At 44.8% G+C, this 22,027-nt stretch overlaps 1 protein-coding gene across 5 annotated transcripts in view; it reads right to left on the bottom strand.

Moving 5' to 3' along the window:
* The window catches only part of TMEM232 (transmembrane protein 232), a 218,430-nt gene that overhangs the window by 154,302 nt on the left and 42,101 nt on the right, over positions 1-22,027 (bottom strand). For all 5 annotated transcript variants that reach the window (XM_020779999.3, XM_020779996.3, XM_072992470.2 and 2 more), the window contains 3 exons: positions 19,234-19,333; positions 11,238-11,407; positions 862-1,040 (listed from right to left, as the gene is read on the bottom strand). In XM_020779999.3, the coding sequence (XP_020635658.3) occupies positions 862-1,040; positions 11,238-11,407; positions 19,234-19,333 (449 nt within the window). The remainder of the gene's footprint in view (positions 1-861; positions 1,041-11,237; positions 11,408-19,233; positions 19,334-22,027) is intronic.

Below are 22,027 nucleotides of genomic sequence, written 5' to 3'. Positions count from 1 at the left end.
GCTTCCATACTATCAAACATAAAAAAGAAAGGTAAGGGCACCAGTGTATCATCCTGAATGTACCCCTTTTTATCTGATTTCAGAAGTTAAGCAGGCTTAGACCAAGAGTTGATGTCAAATCAAAGGACTGACTCAGAATAAATTAGCTTTCTACATTGTCAAGTTAACACTGAACATTATCAATTTCTTCTATCATTCCATGCCTCTGCTAACTTTACACAACCAAATGTCTGATGATCTGGAGCAGAGTTCAGTCTGATTCTCAGGCCAAATTCAAAAAGCCAGAGTTTATTTTTAGACCTTTTACATTTATCCAATGTTTCTTCATAACAAAGTGAGTTAAAATTTGGTATATTACAGAGTTCTAACCAGTATAATCCACTATCACAACCCGCTGAAGTTTCAATTCGCAGAAGCTATCTAGAATAAAGTTCCAGTGTAAAATTAATTAAAGGCATCCAAAATTAGTTTCAATTAAACTTTGCAAATAAAGTGCACCCACAATTGAAGACCAGTACCTGACCCAGAAGGATGTCGCTCTTCACTGCAGCTGTTTAGTTATATGAAAATTACAGTACCTTGGGATGCTGAAATAAAGTCCGTTAATAGCAGAAATAATATAATATAGGTAAACTGATAAAATACATATTATGTACTTCCAGCCAAAAAAGCAGAAACAATTTATTGATAAAGTGAAGCAATACAAAAGACATAAATTGCTTTTCCTTCTGGCACAAAAAATATAAATCTTTTTGACAGGCAACTTTGGGGTGATTAACATTTAGACATAAAGGTTATTTAACATTTCAATACAAAGGTTATTGCCATAAAGATTATATCAAGTTATAAGGTTATCCTTACCAGTTTTTCTCATGAAGCTGTTCTTTATAGAATAGGACATGTCTGAGTACTTCATCTATTTCAGAGCAGCTGTTGTGTACACAAACCCAAACAAGAAGACTGTGCCAGAGAAATGGTTTAATTTTGAACTGCTTTTGTTCAGTATTTAATTCAGCTGCTGTTCCAGTACTCATGAGCGACTAGGGAAAAAAAAAGTTAAATCCATTAATAAGGCCTTGTGAATACAAAGTTAATTGGTAATTTTCTGCACAGACTTGCATCCCAGGTTTTCCCCTCAAAATATTTCATGCGGAGTGCCTTTCATTTCACTCTCACAATGTGTTAAAAGTAAACAGGAAAAGGAATAAAATGTGTTTTATTTGCTGTCTTTGATTATAGTTCTCTGATGTCACTGTTTTATTGTATTGCATTAGGCTTTAAATAATTTATTATCTGCATTGTTGTACACTTCCCTGAGATCTGATTTGATCAAGGGCAAGAAAAATGCTTTGAATTAATCAGTCAATGAGACACACAGCTACTCACAAGGTTATAGCCTCAAGCCTTGTGCTACGTTACACAATTGCCTGGTGCAGTCTCTGAGAGTTTCCCCAGGAACCTTTACATTGTTGCAAGGGATCCTAAGACACAGTGCTTCCATTAAAGCAGGGGTGTCCAACCTTTCACCTTCCCTGGGCCACATTAGAAGATGAAAATTTGGTTTGGGCCGCACATACATTTGGTTTGGGAAGCATGGGGGGGCAGCCCTAGCCATCCTCCGCAGCCCCGCTACAAGTGCGCTTACTGGCAGCTGCGATCTCAGACAGCAGAAGCTGCCACCTTTGACTCCGGCAGCTTTATGGGGCCGGGAGGGGGTCCGCCTATTGACGGGGACGGCGCAACGCAGTCACACAGCTCCCCTGTCCCCTCCCCTCACATTCCTTCCATCTTTCCCTCTCTCTCCCTCTACTGTTGTGACGTGCCCCGGCAATATTCCGGCCGCAAGTGCCGGCAGTGTAACTTGAAACTTTGGAATTTCTTTAAAAATAAAAAATTGCGCTGGGCCGCATTACAAGCTGACCTGGGCCGCAAGCGGCCCTCGGGCCACGGGCTGGACAAGCCTGCATTAAAGGATCTACTTAGATTACACGAGGGATCAAAAAAAGAACAGCCTAGTTCCGTAGTCCTACAACCACCTTTGACTTTCACTATAGTCCAACACCATGCTTTCACTTATCATTATTTTTTTTTTTGGTTGTTTTTGCCTGCACCCAGGGGAGCCGCAGAACATCAGCCCCTACAGCTCACTGAGTGAGAGACAGTGGGTTTGTAGTTGAGTAGCTGCCAGCCTTTTTTGCCAAGAGAGCCGTCTAGGTCTTCCTCTGCTCTGCAGGATTGGGCCCTGTTGCTTCTGGCTGCCTCCCCCTTTCCAACATCAGCCACCTGGCTCAAGGGGTAAGAAGGCTTTTAAGTCAGTGCTGCTTCTAGGGTCCCACCAGACCAGCGTGCCTGCGCCCAGGGGAGCCGAAGAACATCAGCCTCTACAGCTCACTGAGTGAGAGACAGTGGGTTTGTAGTTGAGTAGCTGCCAGCCTTTTTTTGTCAAGAGAGCCGGCTAGGTCTTCCTCTGCTCTGCAGGATTGGGCCCTGTTGCTTCTGGCTGCCTCCCCCTTTCCAACATCAGCCACCTGGCTCAAGGGGTAAGAAGGCTTTTAAGTCAGTCCTGCTTCTAGGGTCCCACCAGACCAGCGTGCCTGCACCCAGGGGAGCCGAAGAACATCAGCCCCTACAGCTCACTGAGTGAGAGACAGTGGGTTTGTAGCTGAGTAGCTGCCAGCCTTTTTTGTCAAGAGAGCCGGCTAGGTCTTCCTCTGCTCTGCAGGATTGGGCCCTGTTGCTTCTGGCTGCCTCCCCCTTTCCAACATCAGCCACCTGGCTCAAGGGGTAAGAAGGCTTTTAAGTCAGTGCTGCTTCTAGGGTCCCACCAGACCAGCGTGCCTGCACCCAGGGGAGCCGAAGAACATCAGCCCCTACAGCTCATTGAGTGAGAGACGTTTCCCGTAGGAGGAAATGGTGGCGCAAATTTCATCTCTCGCCTGGTCCCCGTCACCGCTGTTGCTGCTGCTATTCCTTTTTGCACGAAGAACATCTGACTTAATAGCATTAAGTCCAATTTTAATATATGTGGGGGATAGCTATTGTGATTTTTTCTCATTAGTATTTATTTTTTAAGTTACTATTTTTGTTTAACTTAATTTAATTATTATTAAGTTTGGTACTGCTGGTTTATATGTTTTTATTGATGTACTTACTTTAGCTTTTTATTGTACTATCCTTTTTTGTATATTTGAATTAAGTTATTAGTTTTTTCTTTCCCCTTTTCTTTTTATTTCTCTTCTCGTCATGGAATGGGGTGCCTGCCCTCCCAGCGAGGGGCCACAAAACATCACTGTGATTACGGGTAGAGGGCGATATGGTGTTGGATCCGTCCCTACTCGTGTCAGAAGAACTATGAACAGATGTTTACAGGCTGTTCCTTGTTCTGAGACGGAAACCAACCCCCAATATCGAGGTAGCCAGACCAGCCGTCCCTCTACTCTACGCCTGGTGTTGTTGAACGCCAGGTCTGTATCTAATAAAACCCAACTGATTTATGATCTTATCTTGGAGGAAGATGCAGACCTGGCCTGCATAACGGAAACATGGATTGGCGGAGAGGGGGGTCCCCCCCTAGCTCTTATTTGTCCGCCTGGTTATGCTGTCCAACACCAGGGTAGACTGGAGGGACGGGGAGGGGGAGTAGCCATCCTCTATAAGTCCACCTTGGAGGTGGTTAGGCGCTCCTCGGTGGTAAAGCCGGGTCTTGAGGCTCTCCACGTGTGGATTGGGGCCAGGGACGGTATTGGGATCTTGCTGGGTTACCGTGCTCCCCGCGACCCAGCCATTTCCCTACCGGAGCTGGTGGACTTTGTCTCCGCGGCACTGCTGGGTTCCCCGAGGCTACTAGTCCTGGGGGACTTCAACGTGCATGCGGGGGCAGAAACGTCCGGACCAGCTCTTGAGTTCTTGGAGACCATGGCCGCCTTGAACATGTCCCAGCATGTCAACGGCCCTACACACGTGGGCGGCCACACATTAGACCTGGTCTTTTCCACCAATGGGAGCGAGAGTGGTCCGATGGTGACTGACCTCGAGTCGGTCCCCTTGTCATGGTTGGATCACCACCTAATAAAGTGTACCATCAAGATGGCTCTCCCCCCTCGCAGGGAGCAGGGACCTATTGTTATGGTCCGCCCTCGAAGGCTACTGGATCCGATCGGATTCCAGGATGCCATGAGAGGGGTTACGGCTGACCTGGCTGGCGCTCCTGTCGAGGCTCTGGTTGACGCCTGGTTCACAGCCGCGGCTAGTGCCGTAGACACGATCGCGCCTAAACGCCCTCTCAGCCGCAGAGATCGCCCGGCGCCCTGGTTTAACCAGGATCTCCGGATGTCGAAGCGGGTCAGGAGACGGCTAGAGCGCAAATGGAGAAAGGACCCGACGGTTTTTAATCGCATAGCTGTTAAGGTCGCTACTAACCTTTACCAGGCCAAGGTAAAGGCTGCCAGTCGAACATACCTCGCTAACCGGATAAGCGAGGCGTCTAATCAGCAGGCGGAATTATTCCGTATAGTACGTGACCTATCCGGAATTGGCCCGGGTGATAGGCCTCCCCCTAGTTTTACACCGGACCAATTTGCAGCATTTTTTAAATCTAAAGTGGAGGCCATCCGCCGGGACCTCTCCCCTTTTTTGAATACAGTGAGTCGAGCTGAGATGTCCAGCGCTCCGTCTTGTCCGGTGATTTTTGACTCCTTTCAGCCTGTTTCGCCCGACACTGTGGCCAGGACGCTTGATCGCTGCCGTGCTTCCACCTCCTCTTTGGACCCTTGCCCGGCCTGGCTAATCAAGGCAGCCAGGCCTTCAACAACGGAATGGGCTACTGTAATAATTAATGGGTCTTTCCTTGAGGGCAGATTTCCCTCTGCCCTCAAGGATACACTCATTAGGCCCATAAGAAAGAAACCTAGTTTGGCGGCGGACGAAATTGGCAATTATAGGCCCGTCGCCAATGTTTCTTTCTTAAGCAAGGTAGTCGAGAGGGTGGTGGCCGATCAGCTTCAGGCGTTCCTGGATGACACAGATGCCCTGGATCCATTCCAATCGGGCTTCAGGCCGCGCCATGGAACAGAGACGGCATTGGTCGCCCTGTGTGATGACCTGTTGAGGGAGGCCGACAGAGGCAAAATGTCTCTGCTGGTCCTCCTCGATATCTCAGCGGCCTTCGATACCATCGACCACGGTATCCTCCTGGGGAGGCTCACCGAGTTGGGAATAGGTGGCCGGGCATTTGCCTGGCTCCGTTCCTTCTTGGAGGACCGCCCCCAGAGAGTACAGCTTGGGGAGAATGTCTCGGCCCCGTGGAGCCTCAATTGTGGGGTTCCACAGGGGTCGATCATCTCCCCAATGCTGTTTAACATCTATATGAGGCCGCTGGGGAGGGTCATCAGGGGGTGTGGAGCCCTGTGCCATCAATATGCGGATGACACGCAGCTCTACATCTCCTTTTCTCCAACTACAGGAGATGCCGTTCTGTCCCTTCAGCGCTGCCTGGAGACCGTTCGGGAATGGATGCAGGAGAATGGGCTGAGGCTAAACCCGGACAAGACGGAGGTACTGAGGGTGGGCGCTCCCACAGTTGGGGATTTGGGAAACTTCCTCATTTTTGGGGGAGTGACCCTGCCTGCCAGGGATGGAGTTCGCAGCTTGGGGATTCATCTGGACCCGGCGCTTACTATGGAAACCCAGGTGGCGTCCGTGGTCCGCACCGCATTTTTCCATCTTTGGCGGATAGCCCAGCTGCGACCCTACCTTGATGTGGGGGCTCTCAACACTTTGGTACATGCGCTTGTAATCTCAAGATTAGACCACTGCAATGCACTCTACGTGGGGCTACCTTTGAGGCTGCTGCGGAAACTACAGGTGGTGCAGAATGCTGCGGCCAGATTACTCAGTGGAGTGAGAAGATACCAACATATCTCGCCCACTCTGGCCGCATTGCATTGGCTGCCCATCCGATTCCGCATCGACTTCAAAGTGTTGATGCTTACTTACAAAGCCCTAAACGGTTTAGGACCTCAATATTTGGTGGAACGCCTTCTCCCACCTAGATCTACCCGTGTCACCCGTGCGAGCCAGGAGGTGAGGCTGAGGAGCCTGACACCGAGAGAGGCCCGGAAGGAGAAGACCAGAAATCGGGCCTTCTCGGTGGTGGCTCCTCGCCTCTGGAACAACTTACCTCCTGAGATTCGCGCGGCTCCCTCGCTGGGCATTTTTAAGAAACAATTGAAAACACTGATGTATAGGCAGGCTTTCCCAACAGATAATCCCTGACGATTTTTCTTTTATATTCTTTGATTTCCATTTTTGTCTATTTGTAATGTTTTTAATAATTTTATTGTTGCTCTAATTGTAAGCCGCCTAGAGTGGTCTAGTATGACCAGATAGGCGGGATAGAAATAAAATAAATAAATAAATAAATAAATAAATAAAATAATTTATAAGTGAACTTACTCTTGATAAGGGGACCTACGCCAACTCACAGTATTAAAAAGAATACAATTAAAAACATGATAAATTAAAAATAAAAAAAATAAAACTATATGCCAATTAAAATACAATTAAATAATTAAAAGCAAGCAAACCCCAAAAACTGTCTTAACTTTAAAGGCATTCAAGGACTCATTATGGAGGTCATACCCTCTTATATCTTTTACAAATGACAGAAGATATAGTCACAGTTGTGTTTAAATCAGGCAACAGAAGTGGTTTGTGTAAATTTTATTTTAAAGTGCTTTGGTAATAGAAATCTAAAAACACATAATGCAAATGCTTAAATGAAACAAAGCCAATCTAGAAGATCAGCAATCACCATATAAGTCACACCTTTCCTGGATAAGCCTGCATCTTCAATTTTTCAGTGCAATACTGGTAGCACATTCTTACACTTGTTTTACATTTCTTATGCAGCTGCTCCAGAAATTTTGTAAAACAGAAAAAAAAGCCAAGACTCTATTCTCATGCCATTACCACAATCCAATATACAGATTTAAAATGATGCCATTTTAAGTTGACTAATTTACTTTTTAAAAAATAATTTTAAGCAAGGGCACACAAAAAAGAGCCCCTCTGTCATAATTATGTCTGCTAAGGAAGAAAATGCTTTTGGAAAACAGGAAAAGAAGTAATAGTAAGAACACACACCTTCAAACTGATGCAAAGCTTCCCTGTTGTCCTGAAAAACCAAAGTGCTTCACAGAAGTACTGGAGTTGAAAGGCTGGTGTGCTTCAAGTATGAGAAGGTTTAACAGATTTCCAATATATCACATATAGTCTTCTCAAAGGCAGCTATGTTGCATGATTTCATATGTAAGCAGTCCTCTTGGCAATGGTGCAAGTAAATTATAAACAGCAACCACCTACACCTTTCAGTGGCAGATTACAATCTCTCCTCTTACATGCCTATTTTTATTTTTCTTATTTCAATGATTGCCATTTTTTAGCATAGCTCTGAATCTCTCCATAAAAAGAAACAGAGCAGAAAAAGATTCCAGCAGCATTATAGAGAAGAGAGCGAAAAGTATCAGGGTGGGGATTCAATTACTATTAATGGGGCTTGGTCTCCATAATATATTTAATTAAGTTGTGTAATCAATTATTCCTCAAGGTTCTCTAAATTGAGGAATACATCTCTATAGCTCCCTCCAGCAATCCAAGATGAGTGAAAAGATCTCTAACAAGAGTCCTGGGTAATTTAAAACAAAATCAGTTCCAGGCCATGCCCTACCCCTCGGGTTTTCCTTTCAGGTTCATGCTGAAATGTGGATTGCTTCAGCCCATAAGCTGCATTAGCCCTAACGCAGTGGGGTCAAGAGGCAACACAAGGGGCCGAAAAATGGAAGACAGTACAACATAAGCCAGCTCATTGGTTTTCATTGTTTGCTCTTTCAGTAGGCCCTACCATCATTAGATGTTTGTATTTTTAGTGGGGGACTTTTAGTGGGTGGGGAGTGTTTGGGGAATTTTATGTGTGTGCATGTGTCTGATCTCTGGGTGTCTGTGAATTTCATTGTATGTGTATATACTTACAATGACAATAAATTATTATTATTATTATTATTATTATTATTATTATTATTATTATTATTATTATTATTATTATTATTATTATTATTATTATTATTATTATTATTATTATTATTATTATTAATTATTAAGCAGTTAAACAAGGAGATGCAGTTTGGGAAACAACAGGATTTGTGCTTCCCTATGAGACATGCCCTCTCAGAATCTACCAGTCTGAGAATTTCCTTGTGAACTGACAGGAAAGAAGGATAGTGCTTGGGAAAGAAAAGGCTAGGGATGCAAGTCCTTATGTGTTTTGTCCTCACAGGTAATGACACAGAACAGATTTTTACTCTTCTCACCTTACAAGAGGGTTTGATAGTCTTATGCAAATTGTGTGATTTGGGTAAACTGCATTACTTACACAAGTTATATAACTTGGCTCAGTTCAATTCAGTTTGCTTCTTAAAGAAAACAGGCACTAGATTTGCACAGACTGTCCCAGAAGCATTTTGTATAAATTGCAAAAATGTCAGTGAGAAAGAAAACACTCCTTATCTCCTTCTTGTGCTGGAGCCAAGGAATCACTCAGACCTTGAACATTTCTCAGGTGTCTTGTCATATCAAGGCAGCCTTAATCAAGGAAAATAAGGAATTCGTTGAGTATTCGTTTCATGAGTATGCCATCATTTAATACAACATATTGAGGACAACTTTGAAATTGGGAAGATCACACAGGTAAGCTATTGTTGAGCTCTTGGCTGCCTTATCTATTCATCATCAAGTACTCCTGCTGAAATTCTATAGTCTAAACAAGAATTATCAGCTGACTAAAGTAATAGCAACTCTTTTGCAAAATAAAAGATTTTTCATTAACTTTCAAGGGCAACACAGCCAATGGAGGACTCAAAAGAATGGCTTCTTCCAGGGAAATGTACTGGCTTCTGTTTTGTTCTGCATGCCAGTGATCAACCACTCCTTCAAGGCAACATAAGTTTTATTGATGCTGACAATCTTGTACTTGCTGTTTAGTCAGTGGAATACTTTAAGATGACAGAATAGCTTTCAGATGGTAGATGCATTAGAAGAAGTTGGCACACATCGTGATAGAAATAAATTTAAACCCAATCCTACTAAGACTCAAATACCTGCCTTCCACCTGAGAAACAAGCCTGGAAGGGCATCCAACTAAATAATTGGTTTGCCCCCAAATACCTAGATGTTACTTTGAGTCAAACACTGACCCATTAGAAAGAGTGTCAAAATGCAAAGCTAAAGGTCTCCACAAGGAACAATATTCTTCAAATGCCATTGAGAACCACTTGGGGCACACAACCACAAACACTAAGACCTGCAGCCTTGGCCCTATGCTACTCTGCAGATGAATATACCAGTCCACTGTGGTATGGTTCAGCCTTTGCAAAACAAGTAGATGTAGCACTCAATGAAAGTTGTAGAATTATTACTGGATGCCTGAAGTCAATCCTTATTGATAAAGGCAATTATAGTAGGAACACTAGGGAACTCAACTCCCAACTTCTGCCTCCGCAAACACATACTGTACCAAACTCACTAAGCTATCCAGCATTTGCTATAACAAAAGGAAACCTTTGGATCCAACCTCTTGTCATAAATTAGAGCAACATTAAAAATGTCAACCTGTCTTTGACAACAGGCCCCGCAGAGTATTTCCTTATCCACCCGCCTTGCTAATTTGCATTTTTTTTACAGCAGTGCTCCCATTCAATTACCTACAATGCATGGACTGTGTCACTATAGCAAGGCTGGGCAAAATACATCCTAGAACCTGCATGAGATCCACTGAAACTGCTTTTGCAGCCCAGATCTCCACAGCAAAAAATATTTTCCCAAAAGAAAACAAAAGAAAAGCTGGACTAGACCAAAAAAAAAAAAAAATACTGGACTGGAAACTTTTTAAAAAGATCACAGAAGCCATCTGAACCATTAAACACCCAAAGACATTTGTTTGGCAAAATCATAAGTATATTTCTGATGACTTCAAGGTTTTCCCCCCAATGTTATTTATATTTGGGCCACTTTATCAGGCCCACAGAGTCTCCCAGGGAAAGAAAACTGGCCCCAGGCCTGTCAGAATGGTCCATTCCATTGCACAGCACATGATCCACTGGGCTGACAGAGTCCTGAAGATGCTTGTTTCAGATGTCCATACATTGACTGGATGCAGTTGAATGGACTGAGGTTGAACCTGGACAAGACAGAGGTCTTGCAGGTGGATGGCCCCAATGTCAGTGGTTTGGGGAACTCCCTCTCTTTTGCATTTGCAAACTGGGGGTCCATCTTGACCCAGCACTTACCATGGAGACCCAAGTAGCATCCTTGGTTTGGTCAACCCACTTACACCTTCAGCAGATCATCCAGTTGCATCACTATCTAGATGTGGGGGCACTCACCATGTTGGTCCATCCCCTCATAGTCTCAAGAATGGACTATTGTAATGCTCTCTATGTGGGGCTTCCTTTGAGACTGATGCGAACGCTTCAGATGGTCCAGAACACGGCAGCCAAGTTATTAACGGGGTGAAAAGATTTCACCATATTTCCCCCACCCTGGCAGCCTTACACTGGTTACTTATCCACTTTTACATCAATTTCAAGGTGCTAAGTATTACATATAAAGCCCTAAACAGTTTAGGCCCTCAATACCTGGCAAAGCGCCTTCTTCCACCTAGTTCTACCCATATCACCCATTTCAATCAGACCAGGTGATCGAGGGGCCTAACTCCAAGAGAGATCTGAAGGGGAAAAACTAACAATCGGGCCTTCTTGGCAGTGGTTCCTCACCTGTGGAATAACTTACCAGTAGGTATCCGCCTGGCCCCCTCGCTGAGAGCCTTCAATACCAATCTGAAGATATGGTTATGCAGACAGGCCTTCCCTACAGCCATCACCTAGCCTATTTCTTTTCTTTTTTCCTCTTTTTCTTTTTCCATCTTGGATTCTGCGATTAATTCAGATTTTACTTTTAGTTTATTTTTTATGCTTTATGTAAATTACCCAGAGTAGACACGTTCTAGATGGATGGTATATAAATTAAATAAATAAATAAAACTATTTATTTTGTTGAACTACCTGTACTGCCAGCCAGTCTAGTTAACACAGTTTTCATCCTTTTGTACTGCATTACTAAATGTGCTTATTTTAACATGGCAATGCTATTCAATGCATCGTACATCATTCAATTGTGTTACCTACTGTGCCAATAAATGCCTTATCCTGTCTCTCTTCCAAATCTGCTTGTGTTGCTAATGATGAGTCAGAAAGGACCACTGTTTCACAGATAGTTTCTCCAGCCTTCAGTATAAAATGAACCATAAAAAGGATGTTTGGATAAATCTGATAGCAGGTTTCACAAGCTGCTACTGCTGTGAGACAAAAAAAAAAGACATTTGACTTACAGATTTTATATATATACAGTATATGTATAAACTTTTCTACTGTTGATCTTTTACTGTTACGTGAACACTATCTTTAGGTTTTGGTGGAAGGCCTTCAGCGGATTTATTTTCCATTAGATATTTATAATTGTATTGTGACCCCTTGTGGTGCAACAAAAAAGTGCAGATGAGATTCTAGGAAAGAGATTATGTAACTCACAGATAGAGATGGGCAAATCTCTCTCTCTCTCTTTTAAAAAAAACTTATGCAACATTCTGGAGGGTTTTTTGTAGAGCAGGTTTGTTGTCTGCCATTTCTGTGCAGTTTGCAGCTCTCCCTTTTTAAGTCTACAGGAAAATTCACACAATGATTTTTATTTACCGTTTCCCAAATATAAGCATTTTTTTAAAAAAATATCAAATAATTGTGTCGCAAATACTGCAGAAGAGCAAAAACTAAGTGCAATGGCATAAATCACAGCAGGAAATCAATGCCAATTAGTATGTAGCCACTTGTATCCATTGCTAGACATCAGTCATATGGGGTGGTGCACAATAATGTATACAAGCAGCAACTCAGTGATTAACAGAAATGTACCATTTTAATTTATGTCACTGCATTTACACCAGCATAACTGATCAGTACACTTTCCCCTTCAACAATACTGGGGCTAGGGTGCCAGACCCCCTATGTAGTTCACACATAATTCATGCCTCCAAAAATGTAACTACAAAGCACAAATAGTTGATTCACACACACACACACACACACACACACACACACACACACACACACACACACACACACACACACACACACACACACAAACACACACAAACACACTGCACCCCAACATGCCCCAACACCTCCCCGGCTGCCACGTGGGGCCATCATGACAGGAGAGGGGGCTGGCCAGACTACCAGCATCAGACCAGAGGCCACTGTACTGCCAACAACATAGCATAAGGGATTTATAGACAAATTACATCTTTCTGGCTTCTCTATGGACTTCTTTCTGAGTCAGCCTTATGACAGTACCAAGTCAATGCTTGTACAACATATTAAAGATATAGAAATCCAGTATTCACTAGCATGTGCAGACAAGACCTGTTCACCAATGTATTTTGGATTAAATTTTAACCTTCCCAAATCAGCAAATTACTTATACCAAATCACAGTACCAAGGTATCGTTTTGTCTTCTCAAGGGCTAGGTTTAATTGCTGTCCCTCAGCCTTGTTAAAAGGGCACTTTAATAACATTCCCTATGGAGAAAAGATATGCCCCTGTGAGGAAGAAATAGTTGAGTCCTTGGCACACACCATTCTAGAATGCAGTTTATATAGGTTCAAAAATATTTGCTATCACTACCCAATAATGTGTAAATGTACTAGTATATCTCCCACAGACTACCCGAAGTTTCTACTGTCAGGAGAGAACCAATTAATAACACAGTTGGTAGCTATTTTATTCTCAGAATTCGTAAAATGTTATATAAAGACAACCACCTGACTCAAGATTTATACTGCCAATATGTTATAACAACTTATTTAATCTGTATATCTTGTATTATGTTTTCATCTCTGAATTTTCGGATCTATGGCCGTATAATAAAACTTAACCTAACCTACTGCCAACAACAGTGCACAAGGTAAGCTTGAGACCCACCCTTCTCAGACTACTTCCTGGAGACAAATAGTAGCACAGTATTTATTGAATATTTATTTACTGAATTATTTATTTATTGAAAAAAATGAATAAACAAAACTGTACTGATAAGATTCATACAATTCAAGGGAGAAGTGTACAATTCAGGCTGCTAGCTAACAGTGAACCAAATAGTTCACCAACAATAGAAAGAAAAGAGATTGTTCTATATATTTGAATTTATTTTGGCAGCAATCACTCAGCAAGCCAATTGTTTTCATCAAAAGAATGCACATATTTAAAATAAGAAACTTTTATACACCCTAATATGGTATCAAAAATGTCTGAAGACTGGTTCATTCATGCTATTAACGGGAAGGAAATCTTTTTTTTGCACTGGAAAAATGCTGTATCATAAATGTTATGTGCTGTTAAATCAGAACTGACTTATAGTGACCCTAATAGGACTCTTAAAGTATGTGAGATATTTAAGGAAAGTTTTGCCAGTTGGACCCCCTCAGTGAGCTTCCATGGCTTCCTAGTCCCTCACTCAATCCACTACAACACACTGTGTATCCTGTATCATATACAGGTTTCTAAAATAATAATGTTTATCTTCTAACAATATTCTATCACCAACAGCAGAACAGTAATAATTTGCCAGTGGCTCCCTAAACCTGAGAGATCTGTCTCCCAAGATTATTTCTAAATCAATGGATTCATTTTTAAAAAAAAAGGGGGGGGGAGATCAGACTGTTTTTAATCCTTTTGTGGAACATGTATGTGTGCACCTTAAGGATCTTAAGGATATGTATGTGGATCTTAAGAATTCTTTCAGGAACCTTACATTTGGGGGATTTCTCCAGGTATGTTTTCTATATCTGGCTACTGCAAACATGTAATGAAGGGGAAACAACTATAATATCAGCATTGTTTTAAATGTCTGATACTGCACTCATCTTTCTCTGTATGAACTTGTGACCATGACAACCAGTAAAAGTAGCAAGACAGCAATACCTCTGCAGTCTTACCACCACAGCAACTGCCTGCTGAGTCATTGCATACATTGTACATGTATGCTAAGATGCATGACTTATGCTAGGAAGGTACAGTATTTGACATTGTGTTCATTTATTACAATATGTGGCAAGCGAAAACTGAACTTGATTTTGTCAAGCACCCTTAGCTTCTTTTGCAATGACACATGTATGAAGCAGCCTGCACAGGGAAATCATGTATTTTGAAGAGCAAGACCAGACTGATGGCTGGCAGAGATTTTCAGGTGCATTTTGCATTGCCAGAATTTTGCATTGTTGAAGTAACAAACTCCTGCCACTTGAAACACAGAACTCTTTCTATTTGAAACACATGCTACATCATAGCAGCATGACGTAAAGGCCAGTATTCTGTTGCTTTTTTTTTGTCTGCACACAAAAGAAAAATTGCAAAAACAGACATGACTAATCAATGGGGTGCCAGTTGCACCTCTGGAATCTCAATTAACTACAGACACGTGCACAATTTCTGTTTCATACATAGTAAAAAAAACTACCGTATTTTTCGCTCCATAAGACGCACCTTTCCATAAGACGCACCAAATTTTTAGGAGAAGAAAACAGGGAAAAATTATCTGCTTTCTTCTCCTAAAATTTGGTGAGCCTTATGGAGAGGTCCATCTTATGGAACACACCCTAGGGTCCTCCCCCTGCCTCCCTCGGGGGCGAGAGGGGGTGAAATCGCCACCTTCTGGGGCTCTTCTGAAGTTTCCCAAGCCTCAGAAGAGCCCCCAAAGGTGGTGATTTCATCCCCTCTGGCCCCCAGGGGAGGCAGGGTCAGTCTCCAAAGAGTCCTAGAACACACCCTAGGACCCTTTGGAGACTCACCCTGCCTCCCCCGGGCGACAGAGGGGGCAAAATAGGCAGCTTCCAGGATCTTTTCTGAGCCTTTCCAGGCTCAGAAAAGGTCCTGGAAGCTCCCGATTTTGCCCCCGCTGTCCCCGTGGGGGTGGGTGGGTGGGAGCCTGGCAAGGGTCCAAGGGAGCCTCCCACCCCCCCATGGGACCAGGGGGGGTAAAATCGCCAGCTCCCGATTTTACCCCCCCTGGCCACGTGGGGGTGGGTGGGGGGAGGGTGGCATGGGTCCAAGGGAGGGTCCCTTGGACCCTTGCCACCCTCCACCCACCCCCCCATGGGACCCGGGGGGGTAAAATTGCCAGGTTCTGGGAGTGTTTGGAGGCTCCCCAAGCCTCCAAACACTCCCAGAAGCTGGCGAATTTAACCTCCCTGGCCCCATGGGGGTGGGTGGGTGGGAGCCTGGCAAGGGTCCTGGGAGGCTCTCTTGGACCCTTGCCACCCTCCACCACCCCCCATGGGACCGGGGGGGGGGTAAAATCGCCAGCTTCTGGGAGTGTTTGGAGGCTCCTCAAGCCTCCAAACACTCCCAGAAGCTGGTGATTTTACCCCCCCTAGCCACGTGGGGGTGGGTGGGGGGAGGGTGGCATGGGTCCAAGGGAGGGTCCCTTGGACCCTTGCCACCGTCCACCCACCCCCCACGGAGCGGGGGGGTGTTTAAAATCGCCAGCTTCTGAGTGTGTTTGGAGGCTTATCAAGCTTCCAAACACTCCCAGAACCTGGCGATTTCGCCAGGGCTGGCCCCGTGGGGGGTGGGGGGAGGGTGGCAAGGGTCCTGGGAGGCTCCCTTGGACCCTTGCCACCCTCCACCCACCCCCCCATGGGACCAGGGGGGGTAAAATCGCCAGGTTCTGGGAGTGTTTGGAGGCTCCCCAAGCCTCCAAACACTCCCAGAAGCTGGCGATTTTACCCCCCCTGGCCCCATGGGGGTGGGTGGGGGGAGGGTGACATGGGTCCAAGGGAGGGTCCCTTGGACCCTTGCCACCCTCCACCCACCCACCCCCACGGAGCGGGGGGGTTTAAAATCGCCAGCTTCTGAGTGTGTTTGGAGGCTTATCAAGCTTCCAAACACTCCCAGAACCTGGCGATTTCGCCAGGGCTGGCCCCGTGGGGGGTGGGGGGAGGGTGGCAAGGGTCCTGGGAGGCTCCCTTGGACCCTTGCCACCCTCCACCCACCCCCCCATGGGACCAGGGGGGGGTAAAATCGCCAGGTTCTGGGAGTGTTTTGAGGCTTGGGAAGCCTCAAAACACTCCCAGAACCTGGCGATTTTGCCAGTGCTGGCCGGTGCGTGGGTGGGAGGAGCGTCGCAAGGATCTGAGTGAGCTCCCAGGACCCTTGCGACGTTCCCCCCCACCTGGAAGCTGGCGATTTCGCCGGTGCTGGCCCCGTGGGGGAGCCTCGCAAGGGTCCTGGAAGGCTCACCCGGACCCTTGCGACGCTCCCCCCACCGGGCCAGCAGCGACGAAATTGCTGCATTCACACCATTTAGACGCACTGACTTCCCCACCCACATTTTGGAGGGGGGAAAGTGCGTCTTATGGTGCAAAAAATACGGTATGTGTTTTGAATATTCTCTAGTTTTAATTATAATCTAAAAGTTATTAACAGCAATTAAGTCTTTCACAACACGAAGAAAAAGCAGACTTTGTAGCAGAACATTTTCCCTATATCTTTCTGGCTAGTATATATTCCTGGCCAGAAAGATATATGACTCATCCATTTCACAAAGGAAAACAAAGGAAACCTCACCAAATAGCTCACACTTACCTTTCATGTTTTATAGTTCCCAAAGGATAAGGCAGGCAAGACAATGTCATGCAAAGAGAGAGGAGATTCCCGAGGTTTGATTTTCATAAATGGCACAATGCCATCACCTTATTGGTATGATATGACCTCCTAATGACAACAGACTACGGCCAGAATCCAACTGGGATTTTATTCTGCAGCATCTGAAATCCACTAAATTATGGTGGAAAATTGCTGCTAATTGACAAGAAGCCAGTTGTGTACCCAGTTATATGACCAGGCAAATATGCTGATATGACTTATGAGATTTTACTTACTCCAGAGTAAACTCTCAAAAGGATTCTGGCCTATGTCTATGCTTCAGCTATCTACCATTTTGCAAAATCTAACAAACGCAAGGTACCTTTACATTAAAACTGTGGTTTTTCACTGTTTCCCCGAAAATAAAACAGTGTCTTATATTAATTTTTGCTCCAAAAATGCATTATGGCTTATTTCCAGGGGACTTTTTTTCATGTACAACAATCTACATTTATTCAAATACAGTGGTGCCTCGCTTAACGGGTGCCCCGTTTAGCGAAGAATCCACATAGCGATGAAGATTTTTCCATCGCTTTTTGCATCGTATTGCGATTTTTCCTATAGGGAAAAATCGCATCACGATGATGGCTCCCCCCCCATCATCGCAAATGCTCCGTTTTTGCAGAGCTTGCGATGAGGGGGGGAATCCCTCATCCCAGAAAAGAACTGGAGCCCTCTTCCCGGCTCCAGCCCCTCCCCCTCCCCGCCTTACAGCTGACGGGCGGGAAGCTGCGGCTGCTCTTAGAAGCTTGCCTAGCAGCTAAATAGGCAGTGTAAAAGCACTGCCGAAGCCTCTGAAAGCGGGGCTTTGCCGGGGTGGGGGTGGGTGGGTGGGTGTCAGGGACAGGCCCACCCACCCCCCGCCACCCCCCCGCACCCCCCCTCACGCCACCCCCATGGCAAAGCACCGCTTTCAGAGGTGCATTTTTACTGCTTAAATAGCCCCAGGGGGCTTCCAAAAGCGGTGCAAGGGGGGCGGGGGGGCGGGGTGGTGGTGGGCCTGTCCCTGACACCCACCCACCCACCCCCACCCTGGCAAAGCCCCACTTTTGGAAGCCCCCTGGGGCTATTTAAGCAGTAAAAATGCACCTCTGAAAGCGGTGCTTTGCCATGGGGGTGGCGCGAGGGGGGGTGCGGGGGGGTGGCGGGGGGTGGGTGGGCCTGTCCCTGACACCCACCCACCCCCACCCACCCCCACCCACCCCCACCCCGGCAAAGCCCCGCTTTCAGAGGCTTCGGCAGTGCTTTTACACTGCCTATTTAGCTGCTAGGCAAGCTTCTAAGAGCAGCCGCAGCTTCCCGCCCGTCAGCTGTAAGGTGGGGAGGGGGAGGGGCTGGAGCCGGGAAGAGGGCTCCAGTTCTTTTCTGGAGGGATTCCTCCCTTACCCAGACAGCGAAAATGGCCGCCCCTATGGAGGATCCTCGCTGAAAGGTAAGTTTTTGCCCAATAAGAACGCATTAAACAGGGTTTAATGCATTCTTATGGGCTTTTTTGTTCCGTACAGCAATGTTTCCGGATAGCGATGTTAATCCTGGAACGGATTAACGTCGCTATGCGGGGCACCACTGTACAGTCATGGCATCTTCTGGTTGCTGCACAATGCTGCACAATGGTGGAGGGCAGGGTTTCACTTAACTAGGGCTTATTTTTGGGGTAGGGCTTATATTACGAGCATCCTGAAAAATCCTACTAGGGCTTATTTTCAGGTTAGGTCTTATTTTCGGGGAAACAGGGTACTCAGCCAAATCTTTGGAAGAATTCTCCATTATTCAAGTAGTGAATGTGTCTTCTCTAATTTCAAAGCTCGTGGTGATGCAAGGCATAGGGCGATATTGCTATAGCTATTGATATCCACTGTACCGGTTTTTGAGGATGAAGAGGAATGGAAGGTAAGGCATAAGGAGCACTCGAAAGCAAGAAGAAGTCCTGAAATCTGTAACATTGCATGCAGTTTCTACAACACCCATCTGGCTACCAAGGCCACTTCGGGCAGTTCACAACATAATCCTGTTGAACCTTACTGTGCAGGAATGAGGCCACATTCCACTGGGAGCTTAATCTGCCACAGGCTACTTGCTAGCAGTGGAATCAGGATCAAAAGGGAGTAGGGCTGTCGCTTTTCCATCTCTTACCAGAACTCTGAATTAATCAGTTGCAGAGACTATTGAAATTAGGCCAAGGGCCACATGAAATTAGAACGAGGGATATAGTTTGCTCACCTGTGTTATAATTACTGAGCAGTGAACTTTGCGTAAATAGGGGAGTACAAGAAGAAGTAAATCTAGTTGGAACCTTTCAGCTTAAAGATAAGTGTTTGGGCAATGGGGTAGCATTACTGAGATAGACAAGATAAGTGAGGCTGTAAATCTATTAGATATCCAAGTGTATCCTAAGTACATCAAAAGAGATAAATAGAATGTACAACTTACCTTTTAAACCAATATGAAGCCTAGATTTGGATTCTGCAGAAAAATTCTGGCCACCAAAAAAATGCAGCAAAAGAAGCCTTAAAAAGACCAAGAATCCAAGCTGTCAAAAGAACACAAAGATGTTCAATGGAACTGTGCTGCTTTCATTCATTTCTTGGTACCCCCTAAACTGGATGTTCCAATTGTGCTGCTAATTAAGGGAATGTTGCTTATGTTTATCATTAGTCGCCTCCCTTTCAATTTTTCTCTTAAGGTCTACTACCAGCATCCTGACATACTATGCAACTTTATACTTTCAGAATCACTGCTCTGGATAAACACTTCATCTATAACTACAAACTTCTACTGGTGATCTCCAAAAATCAAGTTGTTGTTGTTTGTTTGATTGTTTCTTTCTTTGTTTGCTTGCTTGATTGCTTGCTTGCTTTATATACTGCCCATCTGGCAGCCAGGGCCACTCTGGGTGGTTTACAACATATAAATAAACAACAGAATAACAATATAATACATATGCAAAATAATAATAATACAATTGGGACAGTTGTACCAGACCCCTTCGAGCTGTGTGCTTTAATCATTGGTTCTTTCATCTTCTCTAATGCAAGATGATTCCACAAGATGATTGTCTCAGGAGAGTATACCACTGTCAACTTAAAACATGGCTATACTTAACACAGTTTCGTTATGAAAAGTGAGCATTTACATTTCACGTTCTCCGAAACCATGTAGGGAAAGGTAGACATCTTGCACATGTGACAAGGAAAAGCAATCTAATTGCTGGTTGCAATCTGAAGAGATATGAACTGATAAAACGTATCTGAATAGATAAGAACTGATTTTAAAAAGTATCTGGGCGGATTGCTTGGAGAAAGGAAATTTTCAGGAAAATGATGAAAGATGTTTAGCAGGAAATTCAGCACAGAGACAGACAATAAGCATCCTGAACTTTACCTGAAACACAAGTTACTCAAACACAGGACCCAGGTCAAAGTTAAGAGGTTTACTGGACCACATAGAATCTTATTTCTTTCTGTTACCTGATTCCAATTCAGGCTACTGTTAACTCTCCAGTTGTTGTACTGGGGACTCTGTAAGTAAGCTGAAATTAGGACAAAAACAGCCTCTACTTGTAAGGTGCAAGAGAGTTTAAGGTGCCTGGGCCCAACTGTCAGAGTCCCAAGAGGAAGTGGCCAAGGAAATCCCATGGGTCTGCGGTCTTTCTTTTTTAAAAAATTAACCAGCAAAAACCTAAAAAAGAGGTTACTTGCCTCTAACTCTGGTTCTCTGAGTGGTCATCTGTGAATTCACATTAATGGGTTAAGTCTGTGCCTGCGCAGAGGTCTTGGAATATTCTACAGTTAAAAGATCACTAGGACTGCCCCCCCCCCGTAGCCCACATGGTCTGCCCATCCTAGCAATTACCTCAGTTCCCCAAAGCCGCTGCTCCTCAAAAAGTGAGACAGACGTGATGGACAGAGGAGAGGACAGGTGGGAAGTGTGAATTCACAGATGACCACTCAAAGAACCAAAGTTACAGGTAAGTAACCTCTTTTTCTTCTTCATGGTCTCTGTGAATGCACACTAATGGGTGACTAACAAGCTTACCTTATAAGTGGAGGGACATCACGGCAAGACTGAATACAGAACTGCACATCCAAAACTCGTATCTGCCTTGGCATGCATGTCCAGTCGATAATGAGATGCAAAGGTAGACGGAGTCAACCAGGTGGCAGCCCTGCAAATATCGTGGACTGGGACACCTCTGAGAAAGGCAGTAGACACTGCCAATGCCATGGCGGAATGAGCCTTGACATTGTCCGGAAGAGGCTTGTTGGTGAGTTAGACGAATGGTTTGCACAATCCATCTTGATATGGTTTGTGGAGAAATCTGTTCTCCTCTGTGAGGTGGGTGAGGAGAGACAAACAAGTGCTTGGACTTCCTAAAGGAAGCAGTCCTTTTCACACAGAAAGCAAGAGCACGCCGCACGTCCATGAGGTGGAGTGATCTTTCAACACCAGTGGATGGTTTAAGAAAGAAAGTAGACAGAATGATTGGGTGACGGACATGAAAATCAGTAGATACTTTGGGAAAGATGTCCAGATATAGGGTGACCTTACATGGGTGGAATTGTAGAAAGGGAGGATCAATACGGAGAGCTGCAAGTTCTGACGCTCTATGGGCAGAGGTAATAGCCACTAGAAATAGAACCTTAAATGACAGCAGACACTCTGTCACATTGGCAAGGGATTTGAAGGGAGGAAGAGATAGATGGCGCAGTGTAGCAACCACTGAGGTGTAGGTGATGGTCTTGGAGGGTTAAGGTGGGCTACTCCTCGAAGGAATCTCTTCAAAGTAGGATGCCGAAATAATAAAGCAGCATCCGAATCTTGGGGTTGGTGTACCACAATAGCTGCCATATATACCTTCAGTGTAGATAAGGATAAGCAATGATCAAATAAGTAAGAGAGAAAAAGCAATACCACTCTCAGGGTATCTGGTGCAGATGGAAGTTCATGTTTCTTTGCAAATTTCTGAAAAGCCAACCATTTGAAGAAGTAGAGATGGTTTGTAGAAGGTTTCTTGGAATAGGAAAGGATAGTGTTTATTGAGGTAAAATTCTCCAAGCAGCCAGATGTAGGGACTGAAGGTTGGGATGGAAGGTCTGCCCTCAGTGTTGTGTGAGGAGGTGAGGGAGACAAGATAGCCAAATTGATTGGGACATCATGGAGGTCAACATTGTGAACCACGGCTGCCTCGGCTAGTATGGGGCAATTAGAATTGCGTTGGTGTGAT

This window comes from Pogona vitticeps, chromosome 2 (genome assembly GCF_051106095.1).
Source record: "Pogona vitticeps strain Pit_001003342236 chromosome 2, PviZW2.1, whole genome shotgun sequence".
NCBI lineage: Eukaryota > Metazoa > Chordata > Lepidosauria > Squamata > Agamidae > Pogona > Pogona vitticeps.
This window is presented reverse-complemented; position numbering and strand designations above follow the sequence as displayed.